We start from the raw sequence: 23,237 nt of genomic DNA on the forward strand, positions 1-23,237 counted from the left end.
TGAAGAACTCTGAAATATTGTGGACATTTAAATAAAATCCCTTTTAGGCTCCTATGTGCAGCTTATAGATGAGACTTTTTTCAAACTGGTAGACATCAATTCTTCCAGGATGTCATAAAAACAGCAAATATGAGCATCTACATGAACAATATGATTTACCTAAGTGGCTGGACAGGTACGTTTTGAAAGCTACGCAGTAGAGATGTACCATGTACAAGCGACCAACACTGCACGAGGAATAGAAAATGTGGTGAGGGGCGTAGCCGTGTAAAAAAGGTAACTCTTCAGAAGCAGGGCAAACGGGCTGGTTATTTATTAAATATTTATTAAATATTTTTTAAATACTGAAAATTAGTATCATCCCACCTCCGAAGACATGCACCTGGTAATAGGTTGATTGACAACATTAAATTGGCCTAGTGTGTGAATGTGAGTGTGAATGTTGTCTATCTGTGTTGGACCTGTGATGAGGTGGCGACTTGTCCAAGGTGTACCTGCCTTCCGCCCAAATGCAGCTGGGATAGGCTCCAGCACCCCAGCAACCCAGAGAGGCACAGTAGAAATGGATGGATGGGTATGTGTATATATTGAATCTGCTGATGGAGTTTTGATGTAGTTGTAAAATAATTAAACATTTAAAAAATTTAAATTAAAAAATAAACATTTAAAGAAAGGCCGATACTGATAAAAAAGGCCAATACTAATATACGTCAAAATACCAAATATCTGTCAGTCTCTACTGCTTGTATACTAATTTATTAGTATATACTTTACTAAGATATTGAAAGATAGTATAGCACCGCTATTAGTTAGCTGGTATCTAGTGCCGCTAAACGCTTGCGCTGCTAAACGCTCGTGCCACTTATCGCTAGCTTCATTAGCCGCTAGTGCAGTTATCAGCTCGCACCGCTTATCGCTAGCACTGCTAATGGTTAGCTGGCAACTTCAGCGTTAATCACTAGCTGGGAACCAGGACATTACTGGCTATGTAGCTGCTAGTGACACTATTAGCTCGCTGGCAACTAGCGCGCTAGTTCCTAGCTTGCAGTTAGCGATTGTAATCTGTCGCTGGCATTTTAAGCGCTAATTGCTAACTGTCTTAAATGCTAACACACAATAAAGTGTATCAAAATGGACCCTGCATCTTCCTTTTTCTACATGCAGTCATTGGTGGAAGAGGTTTGGACACTCCTGTTGTAATTTGTAGATTGTAAGGCTGGGTGTGATCTAATAATCCATACGTTTCTAACTTCTGTAATAACTTTCATTTTTTTCCAACTGTTGCTTTAAACCTGGAAGCTGTTCAATTATTCAAATATTGCTGGAAATGACTTGTGTGCTGGTAGCGATGATGCCACATGGACTAAGTGTTGCATGCAAAATGACCATTTTATTTTGTACCTGCCCCGAGGTAACTCCCCTTCCTCTACTCGCCAGCGGACAGTCGGAGTTGGATCTCCATGTACCTCGCAGAAGAAGTCCACTGTATCGTCTGCCAACACCACCTGGTTCACCGGCTGCTTGGTGAACACCGGCCTCTCTGCACAGGTGAACAGGAGATGATTATTCATCAGTTTAAACACTGCTGAGCAGGATAAGAACTGAACATTAGGCACAGGTGCAGACACAAATACTTGATTTTTTTTATTGATTTTTTTAGATAATGCTTTTTTTTGACTTGCATAATTAACCCACGTTTGTTGTGCTATCCTCCTAGGTTTTTTGTTTTGTTTGTGATAACAATATTTGACAAATTTTAGTTAGCGCATTAGAATTGTTAAATGGCTTTAAATGGAAATTTATCAGGGAATTACACTTTTTTTTCTTTTAATTTTGCCTATCATTTACAATATCTATGTGAGACAAGAATACATACAGTCGTGGTCAAAAGTTTACATACGCTTGTAAAGAACACAATAATGTCATGGCTATCTTGAGTTTCCAATACTTTCAACTCTTATTTTTTGTGATAGAGAGATTGGAGCACATACTTATAGTTGTTGGTCAGAAAAAACATTTGTGAAGTTTGGTTCTTTTATGAATTTATTATGGATGTACTGAACATGTGACCAAATCTGCTGGGTCAAAAGTATACACACAGCAATGTTAATATTTGGTTACATGTCCCTTGGCAAGTTTCATTGCAACAAGGCGCTTTTGGTAGCCATCCACAAGCTTCTGGTTGAATTTTTGACCACTCCTCTTGACAAAATTGGTGCAGTTCAGCTAAATTTGTTGGTTTTCTGACATGGACTTGTTTCTTCAGCATTGTCCACACGTTTAAGTCAGGACTTTGGGAAGGCCATTCTAAAACCTTCATTCTAACCTGATTTAGCCATTCCTTTACCACTTTTGACGTGTGTTTGGGGGTCATTGTCCTGTTGGAACACCCAATTGCGCCCAAGACCCAACCTCCGGGCTGATGATTTTAGGTTGTCCTGAAGAATGTGGAGGTAATCCTTCTTTTTCATTGTCCCATTTACTCTCTGTAAAGCACCAGTTCCATTGGCAGCAAAACAGGCCCAGAGCATAATACTACCACCACCATGCTTGACGGCAGGAATGGTGTTCCTGTGAATAAGACCTTTTCTTCTCCAAACATATTACTGGGTATTGTGGCCAAACAGCTACATTTTTGTTTCATCTGACATCACATGGACAAAGATAAGACCTTCTGGAGGAAAGTTCTGTGGTCAGATAATTGATAATGTATGTTGCTGTATGTATACTTTTGACCCAGTAGATTTGGTCACATTTTCAGTAGACCCATAATAAATTCATAAAAGAACCAAACTTCATGAATGTATTTTGTGACCAGCAAGTATGTGCTCCAATCACTCTATCACAAAAAAAATTTTAGTTGTAGAAATTATTGGAAACTCAATACAGCCATGACATTATGTTCTTTACAAGTGCATGTAAAGTTTTGACCACGACTATAAGTTTTTTGTTTTTTATGCGTTCTGATTTTTAATATACGACTAACTAACAAAGTTGCCATTGATAAAACCCTCTACAAACAACCAGAACCCGCCAACAATATTCCATTTACATGAGGTGTCCTGCATAACAACCAAGTTTTAGTGTTAACCAGTGTTATCATTAGAACTAATGCAGAGGAACTACTTTTAGCGGCGCTTTGATCACAGAGCGGCAACTAGCTTATGCAGCTACTAACCTACTGAGCCAGCGTCTGCATCACCTCTGAGTGGGTCAAAGTAAATACTGTATTACAAATAATGCTTCACATTTGAATAGTAGAAGGTCGTGGCCATAAGCCTGTTGGGGAATTTGCCTGTTGGAAACAACAAGTTGTTGATATATGTTAAAGGTTTCTGAAATCTATTCAATAATATTTTTTTTATCATTACCATATCAATTCCATTACAATTAGTTGAGTTGGATTATTGTAATGGTGCAAGTATTTTGCTTCTTTTTAAAAAGGTGCAGGTGGATAAATACATAAGGATTTACATGACATTTTCAATAATGCACAGTAGTAGAACGAATTTAGAGACAAAGCACGCGTTTATGTTTAAATCACTATAGCGTCAGTACATACTTTTCCGGATGCAGTAATTATGTGTAGATTTAAATTAGGGGTGGGTGACATGGCCTAAAATCTATATCAAAATATATATTGCAGCCTCTTGCAATAACGCTAAATATCACAATATATTATTTTGTATATAAATGATTATAGAACGGGTTAAAACATCTCCTAATTTGGCTGCTGACATATGCAGTAACATATTGCATCATTTCACTTTGTATGCACAAACAATTTCAAGTGTATCAAAGTGTGCGCACATATTTCTTTTTTACATCCCAAACAATGTGGAATTGAGCACACACGTTGGATTGGCTGGCCACTCTTTGTCCACGCCCTCATTTAAATACGCGAATCATATTTAAATGAGCCATGCGCCTGCCATCCCACAGTCTGCACAATCAAAAAACACAAAGATAATGAACAAGACAGAGAAAATTAAAGAAAAAATGAAGGAATTCAGCAACAGGGAGTAGGAGGTGCTTCTTGCTTAAGTTAAGGCGTGACAAAATCTATTATGTGGCATGCTGTACTCTCGTGTTTCCAGAGGACAAAAGAGGGTTGAGTGGGCTAAAGTGTGCAAGGCTTTCAATGCTGTGGAGTCAAAGCATCGCACACAGGAACAAATAAGAAATAAGTTGCACTGCATCAGGAAGAAGGTGAAAAAGCATGTACAGGGCCAAAACAGGCGAGGGGACCGGAGATAAAGTAGTGAAAATGTGTTCATGCAGTAGCCTGCTCACAGCCAGATTAGAGTTTCATGTGAAAAGTATGTAATATTTGGTTTATATTACATTTAAACATGCCATCACTGTCAAAAAGGATACAAAAAACTTCAACTCTTGTTCGATTACTCAATTTATTATTACAACCCAGGAGAGCTCCATGCGGTAGCAACCACGTGATCCAAAGTTAAGTCATTCCTCCACCGTCTCTGATGCCATTATTACTGTCAGACCGATTGGCCAGCTGTGCTCTAGTCACAAGAACACATTGTGACAGCAATAGGTAGCAAATGATCGCCTGAACAAATTAACAGACGTCCTCACAAATAATAAAATGAGGCAATAAATGCACAGCATGAATGATCAGCTAGATAAATTATTAGACATCCTCACAAATATAAATATGAATATGAAGCATTAAATGCATCGGCGAAAAAGTGAATTTTGTGTCTTTGACTTGATCTTTTACATTTTTTAAATCAAATGTTGACAGAGCCAAAACAACCACCTCTGTGTGTCGCCAAAGTATCCACAACATGTAGAATGTGTGTATGCCAGCCATGAAGTTGGCATGAGGCAGCACACATGTTCCACTCAGTTCACTCTTGCTACATCTGAACTTAACCGTGAAAAAGGGTTTTTGTGCATTCACACGCTTAATACATGAGGCCCCAGGTCACCACACAGATTATTAAAGATTATTTGAGATTGTTCAAAGTCATTTTGAATTAATACACTATTTGTACACTCATTGTTCAGTTAAGTAGCATGTTTTGCTCTTCATTTACCTCTTTTTCGTATGATCTAAAACTAAAACCTTAAGTAAGAAGGCCTGGTTGTTTATGAAAAAAATTGATACATTTTATTCTGCTTGTTGGAATCAATACAGACTTCCAGAGCAACTATGCTGCTCTTGGTCTGCTGAGAGAATCACCTAAAATAGTGTAGAAGGAAAAAAGCCAAAAGGTTAAAGGAGCAAAGCAAAGGGCAGCCAGGAGGGAAGAACTCATCTTCTGCTTTAGAACTGTGAGATGGAACCCTCAAGAGAAACATCCCAGAGAAAAAGGAAAACAAAGGAAGCTACATTTGGGCTCAGAGCAGCAGAGCTAACATTACAATCATTAACTTTACTATATTTTATGGTAATAGTAATGTTCCTATGTTGAATATTTATGTCACAAGTTCACATTACAAACGACACATGACTTACCAAACACCACCAATTCAGCTGGATCACTGTCTCTCTCTCCAACCATGTTGGTGCCAACACAAACATACATGCCAGCATCACTTTTCCTGCTGTTGGAAATCATCAATTTGCCACCTCGCATCTGAAAATGAGAGGTACATTACATGGTTATGGTTAGGTTATTTATTCAATTTTGAATATGCGTACAATTACACTATGATACATCACAAATTTCCAGTTTCTAATTACAACATGTCCGAAAAGGAGTAGGAAGAAGCAGAGCCTATTTAGGAAGAAGCAGAGTCTATTTAATCCTACCCCTTTTGGGAACGGTGTGGCGTGGTTGGTAGTGGCCGTGCCAGCAACCTGAGGATTCCTGGTTCGATCCCCACCTTCTACCAACCTCGTCACGTTCGTTTTGTCCTTGAGCAAGACACTTCACCCTTGTTCCTGATGGGTCGTGGTTAGGGCCTTGCATGGCAGCTCCTGCCCTCAGTGTGTGAATGGGTGAATGTGGAAATAGTGTCAAAGCGCTTTGAGGACCTTGAAGCTAGAAAAGCGCTATACAAGTATAACCCATTTACCATTTACCGTTTCTTAGCAATTTGTAATACATGTTTGTACTCAATCTGTAACACAACACTGAATAAATATATAAATAATAAATATACAGACAAACGAGTAAATAAAGGTATTTAGTTTTTTTGTTTGAACTACAACTGCCACACCAGAAAATGAAAATGGCAGACTCGCGCAGAACTCTCCCATAAAACCTCAACCAAGAATGGAGATATCTGCTGACGTAACAAATCAACTTTGGCATAAATAACAGTAAATCTCAAGTGGCCTGTTTGGAATGAGGCACATTTGTTTCTTAAATACCTCCTCAACACCTCGTGGTTGGAATTCAAATTTTACGCACTCACTTTATTGGGATTCCAAATATACAAAAACAGGTGCAAAAAATAGACTTTGCATAATTAGACCTCTTTAAACGAATGATGCTAATGTACTCAAGGATTTAGGACATTAGAATACATTATTTTGAACTCAAGTCATCATTTTCATAAAATTATCTGTGGCTATTTTAATCCAAACTCAGTGCAACAAATACCTTCAACACAGTTTAATAAAAAAACAGAAATCTGCACAGAAACATGAGAAAGTATACATTGTCAAACCATCTGCCATAAAAAAAAACATATCTAACATATCCATTAGGGTTGCCACCTTTCAGAACTGGAAATAAGGAACACTCCTCACGGTGGCACAACAAAATTTGACGGTTTGGCTCCCCAAAACCCTGAAATGCATAGAAACATGTGTATCTTGTATATTAAAAAACTAAATGCTTTGATTTAATTGACATTATTTCACACCTCATATTAGCCTCTGGGCCCTGACCCCTGGGGTCACTTGGTGGTCAGGATGGAAGGGGAAGTCAAGAAAGCATTTAGTCATACTTTAAGTTTAAAGGGTAACATTATCACAATTTCAGAAGGGTTGAAACCATTAAAAATCAGTTCCCAGTGGCTTATTTTATTTTTCGAAGTTTTTTTCAAAATTTTACCCATCACGCAATATCCCTAAAAAAAGCTTCAAAGTGCCTGATTTTAACCATCGTTATATACACCCGTCCATTTTCCTGTGACGTCACATAGTGATGCCAACACAAACAAACATGGCGCATAGAACAGCAAGCTATAGCGACATTAGCTCGGATTCAGACTCGGATTTCAGCGGCTTAAGCGATTCAACAGATTACGCATGTATTGAAACGGATGGTTGTAGTGTGGAGGCAGGTAGCAAAAACGAAAATGAAGAAGAAACTGAAGCTATTGAGCCATATCGGTTTGAACCGTATGCAAGCGAAACCGACGAAAACGACACGACAGCCAGCGACACGGGAGAAAGCGAGGACGAATTTGGCGATCGCCTTCTAACCAACGATTGGTATGTATTTGTTTGGCATTAAAGGAAACTAACTATGAACTAGGTTTACAGCATATGAAATACATTTGGCAACAACATGCACTTTGAGAGTGCAGACAGCCCAATTTTCATCAATTAATATATTCTGTAGACATACCCTCATCCGCTCTCTTTTCCTGAAAGCTGATCTGTCCAGTTTTGGAGTTGATGTCAGCAGGCCAGGGAAGCTAGGGTCGATATTCTTCTCTTGATCATCTTCGGTGGCAAAAGGGACGGTGTGAGCCAAGACATCCAGGGGGTTTAGCTCGCTCGTCTGCGGGAACAAACTGCTTGCCGTGCTACCAAGGTCCTTTGTCCCTGAATTGCTCACACACTCCGGCAGATTCAATGGGGGTCTGGCGGCAGATTTCTTTGACTTTATCGTTGGAAATGCATCTGCTTTGAGTGTCGCAGGATATCCACACATTCTTGCCATCTCTGTCGTAGCATAGCTTTCGTCTGTTAAAGTGTGCGGAACAAACGTCCAATTTCTTGCCACTTTCGCATCTTTGGGCCACTGGTGCAACTTGAATCCGTCCCTGTTCGTGTTGTTACACCCTCCGACAACACACCGACGAGGCATGATGTCTCCAAGGTACGGAAAACAGTCAAAAAATGGAAAATAACAGAGCTGATTTGACTCGGTGTTTGTAATGTGTTTGAGAAAATGGCGGATTGCTTCCCGATGTGACGTCACGTTGTGACGTCATCGCTCCGAGAGCGAATAATAGAAAGGTGTTTAATTCGCCAAAATTCACCCATTTAGAGTTCGGAAATCGGTTAAAAAAATATATGGTCTTTTTTCTGCAACATCAAGGTATATATTGACACTTACATAGGTCTGGTGATAATGTTCCCCTTTAAAGTGCTTTATTAGCAATGAACATTGCTAAAGTGCTGTAAATTAAACAAATATTTACAGTTTAACACCCAAAAAACTAAATGAAACACTTGAACTTGTATATACACTTGAACATGTGTATACATGTTTAATTAAATTACTGCTTCCATGTATCGTAACTCGCCTGAACTTGAGCATATAGGCCTGGCCTACTGTATTCTATACATATAAAATGCTGTAAATTAAACAAAGTCTGTCTGGGGACACCTTTACTGAAAGAGGACAATACTTAAATTAAATGTAAGTACCGTATTTTTCGGACTATAAGTCGCAGTTTTTTTCATAGTTTGGCCGGGGGTGCGACTTATACTCAGGAGCGACTTATGTGTGAAATTATTAACACATTACCGTAAAATATCAAATAATATTATTTAGCTCATTCACGTAAGAGACTAGATGTATAAGATTTCATCGGATTTAGCGATTAGGAGTGACAGATTGTTTGGTAAACGTATAGCATGTTCTATATGTTATAGTTATTTGAATGACTCTTGGGCAGCACGGTGGTAGAGGGGTTAGTGCGTCTGCCTCACAATACGAAGGTCCTGAGTAGTCTTGGGTTCAATCCCAGGCTCGGGATCTTTCTGTGTGGAGTTTGCATGTTCTCCCCGTGACTGCGTGGGTTCTCTCCGGGTACTCCGGCTTCCTCCCACCTCCAAAGACATGCACCTGGGGATAGGTTGATTGGCAACACTAAAATTGGCCCTAGTGTGTGAATGTGAGTGTGAATGTTGTCTGTCTATCTGTGTTGGCCCTGTGATGAGGTGGCGACTTGTCCAGGGTGTACTCCGCCTTCCGCCCGATTGTAGCTGAGATAGGCTCCAGCGCCCCCCGCGACCCCGAAGGGAATAAGCGGTAGAAAATGGATGGATGGATGGATGAATGACTCTTACCATAATATGTTATGTTAACATACCAGGCACGTTCTCAGTTGGTTATATATGCGTCATATAACGTACACTTATTCAGCCTGTTGTTCACTATTCTTTATTTATTTTAAATTGCCTTTCAAATGTCTATTCTTGGTGTTGGGTTTTATTAAATACATTTCCCCCAAAAATGCGACTTATACTCCGGTGCGACTTATATTTGTTGTTTTCCTTCTTTATTATGCATTTTCGGCCGGTGCGACTTATACTCCGAAGCGACTTATACTCCGAAAAATACGGTATATAAAGTGCTGTAAATGTAACGATTGGGGACACTTTTACTTTAAAAGGAAACAAATGTTAAAGGCTGAATACACTGAACTTGAGCATATACTGTATATATACAGTGCTGTACTGTATTACATTCATATACAGTGCTGTAACAAAGCCTGTCTGGGGACAATTTAAGAGATCTATAGTAAAAAAAATTTGTGTGAACCCAAATGAAAAGATGAAGAGAAAAAAAAGGAGAAAAAGTGCATATTTTTGGAGGTGTTTTCTCTTTTGAGGTTGAGGACACGGTGGAGTATCTGCTGTAGACATGTTTTAAAACGCACGGTGCACCCTGATGCGGTCAGCAGCGTAACTAGGCAACCATCATGACAGACAGCGCAGAGGGGCGGGGCTACGTGCTGCGTGCAGGCAGACGGAGTCGGAGAGGATTTGACAAAGAGGAGAGCGAAGCAGATGTATCATGTACAGCCACACTCGGGGTTCCGCTTAGCTTTTATTTTGTTCATTATTGTTGAATTCAGTGTTCACGTGTGTGTGTGTGTGTGTGTGTGTGTGACAGACGCATGGGACAAATAGGAAAATACGGAAGAAACCGCGCCCCGTATTGGTTCAATACGGGATGCAACATTTCAGTCCCAATTACGGGTCAATTCCATATTTTACGGGGCGGGTGGCAACCCTAATATCCATATAGGGACATAAGATAACCACCAGACAACCTACCGTAATCCTCTCATCTTTGTCATTGACCCGGACGTTATTTCTCTTCCATGATATGGTTGGCTCAGGATGGCCTCTGGGAGGGATACACTCCATGACAGCTGGCTCGCCCGCTGCAACCACCACATCACTGGGTGTCTGACGGAAGTCGTCTCTTAGAACTGCGGATTAAAAGAGATATTGAAGTTTAGAAGAAATGTAAGGCAAATGTTCTTGTCCATGGTGGTATTATTTACACTGCAAGGCTTGATTAGGCTCGAATAACATGATAGCATGTTATTAGCGTCTTAGTTTTTAACAAAATTGGACAATAGGGCTGCAACGATTAGTCGACACTGTCGACAACAAAATTTGGACGGCGACAATTACATTTGTGGACAATAATCATGACGTCATCATTTGCATTTTTTTCGGGAGGAGGCAGGTCACTCGCAAAACATCGCCAGTGATAACATGTAAAGTGTGAGGACATTTCCTCTTATTCTTGTTAAAAACATAAACACCTTGTTCATTTTGCAAAGCGGACCTTGTTTTTCTGATGGTACATCTGTGATGCGCAAGCATTTGAAGTGGAGACATGTCGGACATTTGGAGGTTGGATGCGGACACAGCTAGCTAGCTAACAAATGTAAATGATAAATAAATGATAAATGGGTTGTACTTGTATAGCGCTTTTCTACCTTCAAGGTACTCAAAGCGCTTTGACACTACTTCCACATTTACCCATTCACACACACATTCACACACTGATGGAGGGAGCTGCCATGCAAGGCGCTAACCAGCACCCATCAGGAGCAAGGGTGAAGTGTCTTGCTCAGGACACAACGGACATGACGAGGTTGGTACTAGGTGGGGATTGAACCAGGGACCCTCGGGTTGCGCACGGCCACTCACCCACTGCGCCACGCCGTCCCCATGTATAACAAAGTTGTGTGAAAAATAACAAAATAAATAAAGTTGTGTGAAAAATAACTTTAACTATACTTTTAGCCAAAGTCAGACGGATAAACTTTGTCTACATCAATTGAAGTATGTTTCAAAACAGCGTCACTATGCAGTGCCGTAAAAAAGGCATAATAACAAACGCAAATCACGCGTGCACACACACACACACACACACACACGCACACAATGCAAAGGTATCATAAGATTAAAAATACAATTTATTAAACAGCCAACATTTTAAGAATTAATCAAAGATATCATTCTACACATTGAGTCTATTAGAGTGCTAAAATCAATAGTCAATATACCAGTGTGCAGCTTTTTAAACATCATCACAAAATGATTTTCTTTTAGAGGAAGTTAGATTTTGTGTTTTGTTGTTTGTTTTCATTGCTGCTATTTTAATAGTTTTTTAATACATAAACAAATGTTTAGCACTTTGCCTTTTCTTTCTTTTAAATGAACAACATACTACTACCGTATTTTTCGGACCATAGGGCACACCGAATTATATTGATCGGGTCTATTCGGGTGTATTTTCATACAAAAGGTGCACCGGATTATAAAGCGCATTAAAGGGGTCATATTATGATTGTGGTCTACATAACATGTTATGGTGGTTCTTTGGTCAAAATCTTGCATAGATTATGTTTTACAGATCATCTTCAAGTCGCTTTCTGACCGTCACTTCAGGATGCACCGTTTTGTGGGCGGTCTTATTTACGTGGCACAACTTTGTCAGCATCTTCTCCCCGTCATCTTTGTTGTAGCGGTGAAGTGTGCAAGGACTGGAGTTGAAAAAGTATTAAAAGATGGAGCTAACTTTTTTAATGACATTCAGACTTTCCTTAAATCAATAACGGAGCAGCATCTCCTCATCCGTGGCTCACTAGTGCAACAACAACGCCGGAAATGTGTCCCGTGAAAAACCGGCCGACCGTGTTCCGTGTGTGAATTATGTAAACCCACTACGCCAGTAGTTTTTAGCGCTTCCGTAGCGAGTCTACTGACAGATATAAGTTAGAACTTTACGCTACTTTGTATTAGAAATGGAAACAGTGAAGGATCAATGATCAAGAGGATAGAAAAAAAGAAGCTTATGGACTACGGTGTCTGCAAGGACTAGAAAGGCGGACATGCTCAAATTTTCAAGACTTATGCAGATCCCAAATCCACATCAGCATTGGTTTTGCATAATATTGTGAAACAAAAAGCCAAATAATATGTCTGCTACTATGTGCCATTTTGCGGTCCTTATACACACACCATAATAATACCCGTATGTTGAAGCACAGTACGTCTGACTACTATAGCCGTAATGCTCTGACAATCCATCAAGCGGTACGGCTTCATAGCTTACCAAAGTCGTACTAAAACATTTTGACAGATTTTTGAACGCCTTGTGTAATGTTATATATTTTCAGTAGAAGATTTAAAGTTTTGGTGTTGTTTACAGGCATCATCTTGCAGTCTACATGTATCTCATATATGTGACTCCTGGTCACACTTATTACACCATGTACCAAATAAAATAGCTTTGAGGTCGGTAAGCACAACCAGAATTATTCCGTACATTAGGCGTAATGGGTTTTAAGGCACACTGTCGATTTTTGAGAAAGTGGAAGGATTTTAAGTGTGCTTTATAGTCCGAAAAATATGGTAGTCATTTTAATTTTTGTAACAGCTAAATGAGCAGCACAGTTACAGTAAAAATTATTATTTATGAATGGTATAGTCATCGTATTGTTTGTAAGCACATGCCTAAAATAACTTAAGCTGCATTTAAAACTCAATGAAAAATTGTGAGCCTTTAAATATCTGTACGCTTTATTATTATTATTATTATGATTAATCGACAAATCGTTAAGATAGTCGTTGACTAATCGACTATCAAAATAATCGTAAGTTGCAACCCATGTAAATTTCTCATCACATTATAATCTAGGTCTTGCAGCTCATACACACAAAGTAAATTAATTATTAAAGATGACACGTACACAGATTCCCCTACCAAATGCATAAATACATTTCACTGTGAAGTAGCAACCAGGTCTGCATACAAATTTGTACAACATATAAATCAACCCCATTCACATAAGGAAGCCACTTTGAATTCAGAAAGCGGAAAATTATTCAGTTGGAGTCCATTCCTGCGGCATTTAAGTGTAGTTACATCCCTTTTTTCCACATTCATACGTCCACACTACATTTTACATCTGATACCTGAAGGCATGGGATTTTCCCCTTCCATTCCATTCTCCTAAACTCCGTAACCTTTTGGATTAAAGCTATAGAGAGTGATTTTGTAGTCACAGTTGGGGTTACTGACAGCACCAGTCGACGAGGAGGCCAAAGCCACAAAGGCCTGCAGGCTATATGTCTGGTCTAAGACACTAAGGATTCAAACCAATGGATCGATTTCTATGACATTGCTCCCTTATTCCTGCTTGAAAAGGCTCAGTGGGTAAATTGCCATGCTCGTGAAAGTATTTGGAGAGTTATGACTTTACACAATGTTTGAAATGTTCCAAATCCTACTGGTCCTACAATGCTACAATGAGATGCCTTACCACCCCCCTGACCTCATCTGAAGTCCAAGCCTATATTTATCCTAATCACCATTCACAGAAGATGACAAAAGCCTGACTAAGTAGAGAAGGAACCTCTACTGTCACGCAACATAAGGAGGGAAATTGGCTGCTTGTTGCACCCCGGATCTGCATTATCATGCCACAAGGATGAGGAGCAAGCGCAATGACCTCCCACGCACCATTCCAAGATCATAACTCCAAGGGTCTCTGATCTTTCACATCCTGCCCTGCACAATCCCAAGATCTGGGTGAAAGGAGGGGGGAAAGTTTATTAGGCACTGACAATTACCCATGAGACTCTTGGGGCCCATATCAAGTGGGTGCACTCTGACCCTTTGCTAAAACCCCTTTCATGAAACCGGAATAATCCCCACCACTGGGCTATACACTGTGCTTTCATCAGCGTACAGAATAATACAAGGGGGAAAAGATAATGATTTTAACAATAGTTGAGCTATGTTTGCATTCAAAAGATCATTTGGTAGACTGAAATCAATGGAATTTCAGATACGTTTTGAACATAAATGAATGTAAACGTTGATTAAAACTAATATCATATCATACTATACTATAATGAAAGGAGTTTACTTAATTTAAGACACTTATTTTTTATTGAGGACCTATTAATTTTCCCAGGACCCACTCAAGTCACTACCTGTAGGTCCCTGGGACTCACTACATTGAAAACCTATCAACATGACTAGGTTTTAACACATCTTAACAATTAACATGAAGTTAACAATGCATTACCATATCAACTAGTGTTGTTCCGATGCCAATATTTTGGTACCGATACCGGCACTTTTGTAAATAAAGGGGACCACAAAAAATGTCATTATTGCCTTTATTTTAACAAAAAATCTTAGGGTACATTAAACATATGTTTCTTATTGCAAGTTTGCCCTTAAATAAAATAGTGAACATACTAAACAACTTGTATTTTAGTAGTAAGTAAACAAACAAAGACTCCTAATTTAGCTGCTGACATATGCAGTAACATATTGTGTCATTTTCCATTTTATTATTTTGTCAAAATTATTAAGGACTAGTGGTAGAAAATGAATTATTAATCTACTTGTTCATTTACTGTTAATATCGGCTTTTTTTCTGTTTCAACATGTTCCATCCACACTTCTGTTAAAATGTAACAATCACTTATTCTTTTGTTATTTGATAATTTACAGTAGTTTTGGAAGATACTACAAATGTGGGTATCAATCCGATACCAAGTAGCTACAGGATCATACATTGGTCATATTCAAAGTCCTCGTGTGTCCATTGATTGATTGATTGAAACTTTTATTAGTAGATTGCACAGTACAGTACATATTTGTATACTCTAGCCTTTAAATAGCCCCCCTGTTAGACCAGTTGATCTGCCGTTTCTTTTCTTTTCTCCTCTGCTCCCCTTTTCCTTGAGGGGGGGGGGGCACAGGTCCGGTGGCCATGGATGAAGTGCTGGCTGTCCAGAGTCGGGACCCGGGGTGGACCGCTCGCCTGTGCATCGGCTGGGAACATCTCTACGCTGCTGACCCATCTCCGCTCGGGATGGTGTCCTGCTGGCCCCACTATGGACTGGACTCTTACTATTATGTTGGATCCACTATGGACTGGACTCTCACAATATTATGTCAGACCCACTCGACATCCATTGCTTTCGGTCTCCCCTAGAGGGGGGGGGTTACCCACATATGCGGTCCTCTCCAAGGTTTCTCATAGTCATTCACATCGACGTCCCACTGGGGTGAGTTTTTCCTTGCCCGTATGTGGGCTTTGTACCGAGGATGTCGTTGTGGCTTGTGCAGCCCTTTGAGACACTTGTGATTTAGGGCTATATAAATAAAGATTGATTGATTGATTGATTGATATTCCGTACAATTGACCACTAAATGGTAACACCCGAATAAGTTTTTCAACTTGTTTAAGTCGGGCTCCACGTTAATCAATTCATGGTAATTCAGGGACATATTTCCTGAGTTTATAAACATAATATACATTTAAAAAAAACGAAATAAAATTTTGTGATGCTAAAAAATATCAATGTAATCATAGTGGTATCGACTAGATACACTATTGTACTTGGTATCATTACAGTGGATGTTAGGTGTATATCCACCAATGGCGTTTGTGTATATTGTCGCGTCCCGGAAGAGTTGGTGCTGCAGGGAATTTGTTCTGTAGTGTTTATGTTGTGTTGCGTTGCAAATATTCTCCCAAAACGTGTTTGTCATTGTTGTTTAGTGTGGTTTCACTATATGGCACAGGTTTATGACAGTGTTGGCGCTGTTCATACGGCCACCCATATGTGCAGTGTGTTCAAAGTTAAGATGATCGTCTTAATAATTAATGATTGGACGTAGTGAAATCTTGACTTGACTTTGTTAACTATAGACCACTTGTGGCACATCCAGTGTTATGAGTCCGGGGTGCTGTGGTGTGTAGTGAAGCATGTATAGCTATCACTCGTCCTACAGGGATAATACTTGAAATAAATGTACTTTACTAGTCATCATAGAGACAAGGTTTAGTGATCTAGAAGTAGTTACTACACTGCTGACTGCGGATACATACTAGCTGCTAGTATGTATTCTCTTTCTGAGGGCGTTTCAGTTTTATAGCTTCACCTTTATCTTTGGTTATTCGAACATACTCGTCTGCATGACACAACGTGACGTGACGACAGGTGGGGACCGGTATTTTTAGAGGCGGTATAGTACCGAATATGATTCATTAGTATCGCGGTACTATACTAATAACCCTAATATCAACAAATGTCGCCCAAAATTTACCCATTTTTATTAAAAAAAAAAAAAAAAAAAACATTTTTGAATTTACTTAGAAATGCAATGAATAAAAATCGCAATCTGATTCGAAACAATTTTTTCAGGCACCACTTGTTGTTGACATTAACAAAATAGACTTAAACAGGTTCTACTGTATTTACCATATTTTGGAAAGGATGTACGGTACGCACAGACAGACAGAAATATAAAGCACACATACATGCTTGACAAGTGCCCCACAACCCCCAAAGAATAAATATTCATCATATGGTCGTCAAAGACTCCCTTTACTGGCAGAGTTAAATAGATGCTCTGAGGGGGGAATCAACAAAGTGTTCCTGGGTTGGAGGGGATTGTGTTGCTCATCTGTCACTCCCTGCCTAGCCTTACAGGTACACCCTGTCCCAACATAAAACAATCCGATTTAGCTTTTACCACTCACCAAAATAAGGACATACATCCCTATTACTCCTTTACCATGCATCCTTTAAGACCCACAAGAATACCTTTTCCATCAAGGCAATATCAGTCCAGGCCCTTGGTCCCAACAGAGGCCCCTATCAGGAGCTGACTTAACAGCAGCCTTTCTCATTATCCCGAGTGGACACCCTCTGATCCCTATCAAGTATTGCACCATGATGAAACGGCCTACACAGGATATTGTCGTTGGGAGGGTCTAGAGGGGGTTTTAGGAAAGAAAAGGGGCTCACAATGAGACCAATGTATGTGCTCCTCACCCACATTCAAACAGATTTAAAACAATATATATTTGGGGTGTAACAGAACAGCGAAATTACTGTTTGGTATGTACTGGCAACTAATTATTGGGATGTATGTGTGTGTGTGTGTGTGTGTGTGTGTGTGTGTGTGTGTGTGTGTGTGTGTATTTTCCATCTTACAAAATTAGAAAAGACAATGATAAGAAGAAGAAAATCAATATGGATACAGAGCTAATGTTTCAACTTCGATGGCTTTAATTGAAATTACAGAAGAAATGACCAATGCTATAGATAATAAAAAATGTGCGGCAGCAGTTTTTATGGATCTAACTAAAGCATTTGACACAATTAATCACAATATTTTAATCAAAAAACTAGAACGATATGGCATCAGAGGGTTAGTCTTAAACTGGATAAGAAGTTATCTAATGAACAGGAAACAATACGTGAAGGTAGGCGAACACACCTCTACAACGCTAAATATATCCTGTGGTGTACCTCAGGGATCAATACTAGGACCTAAATTATTCAATCTATATATAAATGACATTTGTAAAGTTACAAAAGATTTAAAGTTAGTATTATTTGCGGATGATACAACAGCGTTTTGTTCAAGAGAGAACACACAGAAGATACTACAAATAATAACAGAAGAAATTAACAAATTAAAAAGATGGTTTGACAAAAACAGATTATCGTTGAATCTCAGTAAAACTAAAATAATGCTATTTGGTAACAGTAGAAGAGAAAGTCAAACACAAATACAAATAGACAGAATAGAAATTGAAAGAGTAAATGAAACCAAATTTCTAGGTATAATGATTGATGATAAATTGAACTGGAAATCTCACGTAAAAAATATACAACATAAAGTAGCAAGAAACACGTCAATAATGAATAAAGCAAAACATGTTCTAGACAAAAAATCACTTCATATTCTCTACTGCTCACTAGTGTTACCATATCTGAGTTATTGTGCAGAAATATGGGGAAATAATTACAAAAGTACACTTCATTCATTAACGGTGTTACAAAAAAGATCAGTTAGAATAATACATAATGTTGGATATAGAGAACACACAAATCCTTTATTTATTGAATCAAAGATTCTGAAATTCTACGACATAGTGAATTTGCAAACAGCTAACATTATACACAAAGCAAACTATAACCTGCTACCCAAGAATATACAACAATTCTTCTCAAAAAAAGAGGAGAAATATAATCTTAGAGAGAAATGTAATTTAAAACATTTGTATGCACGTACAACACTTAAGACCTTCAGTATATCAGTATGTGGAATTAAATTATGGAATGGATTAAGCAAAGCAATCAAACAATGTACTAATATGATCCACTTCAAGAAACTCTTCAAACTTAAAGTGTTTACAAAGTACAAAGAAGAAGAACCATGATAAACATTCTGAATTTATTTAACTCATCCATTCTTTCATTCTTTCACTCACAAAATAATCTTACTTATCTCAACATATGAAATGTAACTTACTTCACCAATTATTATTTATTTACTTATTTTATTGTGATTACTTATGGAGTATATTGTGAATAAATTGAGAACAGGAAGTGAACAAAAATTTTAGCAACTGTTATGTAAAAGAAAAGGGGTAGGATTAAATAAGCTTTGCTTCTTCCTACTCCTTTTCGAACATGTTGAAAAGAGAAACTGGAGATTGTGATGTATCATGTTGTATACTTGCATGTTCGAAATAAACTCAAACTCAACTCAAACAAAACCTTAGAAAACAAACTAGGGCAAAGTAGTGTTGCACGACATAAACAATATAAATATAAATGATAGAACTTTTATTAATATAGTCATGTTGTGATAATGCATGTAGATGACACTGTCTTTGTACCGCAAATTTAACAGCGACAAGCGAACAAATACATCTTCAACGCAATGTAGCGTCCTTGCTAGCGCTTAACGTCCTTCTATAGTGCAAAGCCGCTTTTAATTAGTCACAAATCCTCGCCTCCATGACAGCAAAAAAGGCTTCTTACAAGTGTCATTATCAATACAGGACGTAGGAAAATAAAGGAAGCCATGATAACCACTAAACTAAAGCTTTTGAATGTTATCAGGGGTGAGCGGATTGATACAAATATCAACGGTAACGATACCAAGTATACCGTTTGTGGTCAATACTGCAGTGATTAGATCAATATTGTTTTATTATCACAACATTTATTTTTTTTGTCATTTTTGTTATTGTTTACAAACTTACCAGATACTGTAAGTCCCTGGACACAGATAGAAAACAAACAACAAAAACTAATGATTTAAAGAGTCAGTATAGGTTTTTGCTTATGTTTAGTTATTTTGCTCGATTTGATGCTTAAAATATTATATGTAATAATAGAGGGAATAAGAGAATATTTTATATATTTGTAATTGATATTGTTACACCACCATCCTGTGTTTTTGTCTGATTATGATTGTGATCACAAATGTAATCATTCAGTGATATTAAAACAACTTCAAGTGTCAGCATCAGCATTGTTATGACCAATACCGCCTCTGTAGCTACTTGGAATTGGATGTATACCTAAAGTTGTAGTATTGTCCAAAATAATATAAAGTATTCAAACAACAGAAGAATATTACATTTCAACATTAGTGAAGATCGAACCATGTTACTGAAATAAACCCAATATCAATAGTAAATTAGCAAGTACATTATTAATAGTTTTGAGAATATAATACAAATAGTAGTGATACCGCATATATCTGCATCCAAATTAAGAGTCTTTGTAACCCATTTTGAAATGGCTTTATTATGGTTATGGGACATATAATATATACAATGCTACACTATCTTGGAAAAACAAAACCTTAGAAAACATTGGAGGAGACTTTAACAATGAGAGAGAAAAATACTTCCTGTCCCTCGCTCAAAACGTGGGAAATCAGTACACCCCTGTACCAAACTGTATCGTTATACCGCTATTTTTTAGTGATACTGCCATTCAAACCCCAAGAGTATCATGGTTAACGCTCTGGAAAGGCTTATACAGCCAAAAGTGAAATTGAGCCTGCGATAAAATAAATGAATGTGAATCAGATTTCAATTACTCCGTCTAGTAGTCCAGAAGGGTCACCTTCTTGGTCCTGGCCCGCCTTATGATTTAACCCTCTGGAGTCCGCAATCGTCAGCCATCAATGTCTTTCACTTCAAATGTACTACATTTTCTTTTGTCTGTCGGCTGGTGCACTCATACTCATTTTGCATCCACAGCTGTCCCGACCCCAACCAACCAATCCCCCACGCTTACACATGCAGCCCCACACCCATCCTGTCTGGTGGCTGAAAGGCTGGTCCTAAAAGCTTGAAACAGGAGCACTAAAAATAATTCCCGTGTAGTTGCCAAATAAGCAAACCCAACATGTGAGGGCGAAAGGATCTCGGCAGTCAACAGAGAAAGTCGTATCTTTTCTGACAGAAACGAACAGCCGTTGAAGTGAAATTCACATTACAGTCAGTTTTGTTCACACATAGAGGCTTCTACGCTAAATTGATCGAACGCCAGCAGGTTAACAGAAAATACGCGCTGTGCAAAACCCCAATTCTCCCACCCAACCTCAAGAAAAGCAATTATTCACCACTGGCTCGAATAATAAAATTACTGCTACAAGTCAATGTGATGCATTACAAGCAGATGCTAAGCCTGCTATTAGCATAGATTAAACCACTTCCAGCCACATAATCATCAGGCAACATTCAATTTAATTTTCATGCCATACTCTGATCCTGTTTACAAAGCGTTAAACTGGTTAATCATCATCCATCCGTGTAAAATACTGTGTGAAATTGAAATAAGTGATAAAATATTAGGCACCGCCATCCTTCTCGCAGCAATGACGTGAAATTGATGAGGTTATCTATCAAGGTGTGACGTCTCATGGCTTGGTAAGAGCTCATAAATGGCACAGCCTGGCCGCACTGCAGTGTCCTGTCACACCCAAGCCTGTTGGGAGGGAGGAGTGGGGGGTCTCCGGTGGATGAAGAGGTGGAGTTGTTGGGGGGATTACTTGGCAGCTGCACAGATTGCAGTCGATATGACTGTGGGCCCCACATGCAGAAGTGGACAGGAGGCTCTCATTATCAGCCACAAAAACACTAGAGGGAAAGGGAGTGGTGTGTGTGTGTGCCCGAGTGCGTGCGTGTGTGTATGTGTGTGTGAGTGTGCGTGTGCATGCATGCCTATGTGTAATCAAACAAATGGCACATGAAAATCCACAAGTAAATTATGTCCAGGCCAACTTGCAAGCACTGTGTTAAGAGTACTGTGCCAACTGTATACCGTATGTAAATCTGCTTTTGTTGGGCCAACATTCAGGAAAGCTCGACCAATCCAAAGGAATTGTTAGACTAATGTCAAAAACTGTGACTTTTTTATTTTTTCATGTTGCAATACAGTATGTATAAACAGTGTAGAATGGAAACTTTGCATCCATGAAATCAATTGTTTTTCCCATTGTTTGCAGCTTTGGAGGGGCGGATGGGGGGGTATCAACACAAAAAGCACCATGTGATCACTCCTCTACAGCAATATACATCACTAACTAGGGATGGGTACTGAATTCGGTACTTTTATAGGCACCAACCAAATACTGTCTGTACTGCCAGGTATCGATTCACGTAAAATCAAGCAGTGCCATATTTCGATACCTTTGTTGCTCGTGACGTCACGTCTGGTTACAGACTAAACACTGGCTCAAACACTGCAAGGAAACAATCACCTAAGCAGCACTCAGAGGCCCAAGCCAAACTTATGTTACCATTTGCAATGCTAACAAAGTAAAGCTCCACATTTCCAAAATGCGCTGGCTTGATGATAAATTACATTAGCTTTGCCAAATACATGCTATTAGCATAAGCGATTTTAGATAGCGATTTCACACCTCAGACATTTGGTAAACTACAACTAAGATGTACGTTACAACCAAACAGCAAGTGTCTAATAAGTCAAATACTTACAGTAAAAGACTGTAGGACGCAACATAAAATTATACAAAAGGGATGGGCTATATGGTCTTAAATCTAAACCGCAATATTATTATTGGTATGTAAATTTTAATAGAGACATTTCAAAAGGGGCTACAAATGTTCCTAATTTGGATGCAGACATAGTCAGTAATTTATTGCACCATTTCCAGTTGTATTATTTCTCAAAGCTATTAATTAATCTACTTAGTGATTTACTGTTAAAATCTGGTTAATTTCTGTTGTAAAATGGTTTTATCTACACTTCTGTTAAAATGGAGTCAGCATTTATTTTTCTGTTAGTTGGATACTTTACATTAGTTTTGGGTGATACTACAGATGTGGGTATTGACCCAATACCAAGTAGTTACAGGAGCAGCATTGGTCGTATGGTCCGTTACTTAACACTTTAGTTAACATTTTCAAGATTATTGAATTACTAAATGTTTTTTATCACAGTTCTAATCGGACAAACACACAGAATGGCCGTGTAACAATATTAATTGCATATTAAATCCTACAAATGGCTCTTATTTAAATCCTTTGGTTTAGACTCATTATGCCCTACTGAGTCCAGGGACTTATTTCCTGAGTTTGTAAACAATATCAACAATGACAAAATATGTTTTTGATGATAAAAAATATTAATCTAACCACTGTTGCATCAACCAAATAATGATATTATACTTGGTATAATTACTTAGTATCCGTTTTTTTTGGTTGGAATTGCACTGCGACCTTAGACTTCATTGCAGGTTGTGTTGTCAGCGCCTAATGACAAGACGGCTCTCCTGTTTTCCTCCAAGGTTGGGGACTCTCTCAATGGCTGCATGCTGTTAAAGTACTTATTTTTTAAGAAACATTACAGATTTTTAAAATACAATAACCTCATTGCCCCAAAATATAATGTGTCAAATTGTAACAGTACCTTTACAGAGATTGATAATCATTAGGGGTCTAACGTTTTGTTTTAA

The 23,237-nt window shown here is 38.6% G+C and overlaps 1 protein-coding gene across 5 annotated transcripts in view; it reads right to left on the bottom strand.

Moving 5' to 3' along the window:
- robo3 (roundabout, axon guidance receptor, homolog 3 (Drosophila)) overlaps positions 1 to 23,237 on the bottom strand; it is a 204,523-nt gene that overhangs the window by 108,990 nt on the left and 72,296 nt on the right. For all 5 annotated transcript variants that reach the window (XM_061963271.2, XM_061963268.2, XM_061963267.2 and 2 more), the window contains exons 3-5: positions 10,223 to 10,380; positions 5,486 to 5,606; positions 1,402 to 1,540 (exon numbers count right to left, since the gene is read on the bottom strand). In XM_061963271.2, the coding sequence (XP_061819255.1) occupies positions 1,402 to 1,540; positions 5,486 to 5,606; positions 10,223 to 10,380 (418 nt within the window). The remainder of the gene's footprint in view (positions 1 to 1,401; positions 1,541 to 5,485; positions 5,607 to 10,222; positions 10,381 to 23,237) is intronic.

Source organism: Nerophis lumbriciformis, linkage group LG09 (assembly GCF_033978685.3).
Source record: "Nerophis lumbriciformis linkage group LG09, RoL_Nlum_v2.1, whole genome shotgun sequence".
NCBI classification, from domain to species: Eukaryota; Metazoa; Chordata; class Actinopteri; order Syngnathiformes; family Syngnathidae; genus Nerophis; species Nerophis lumbriciformis.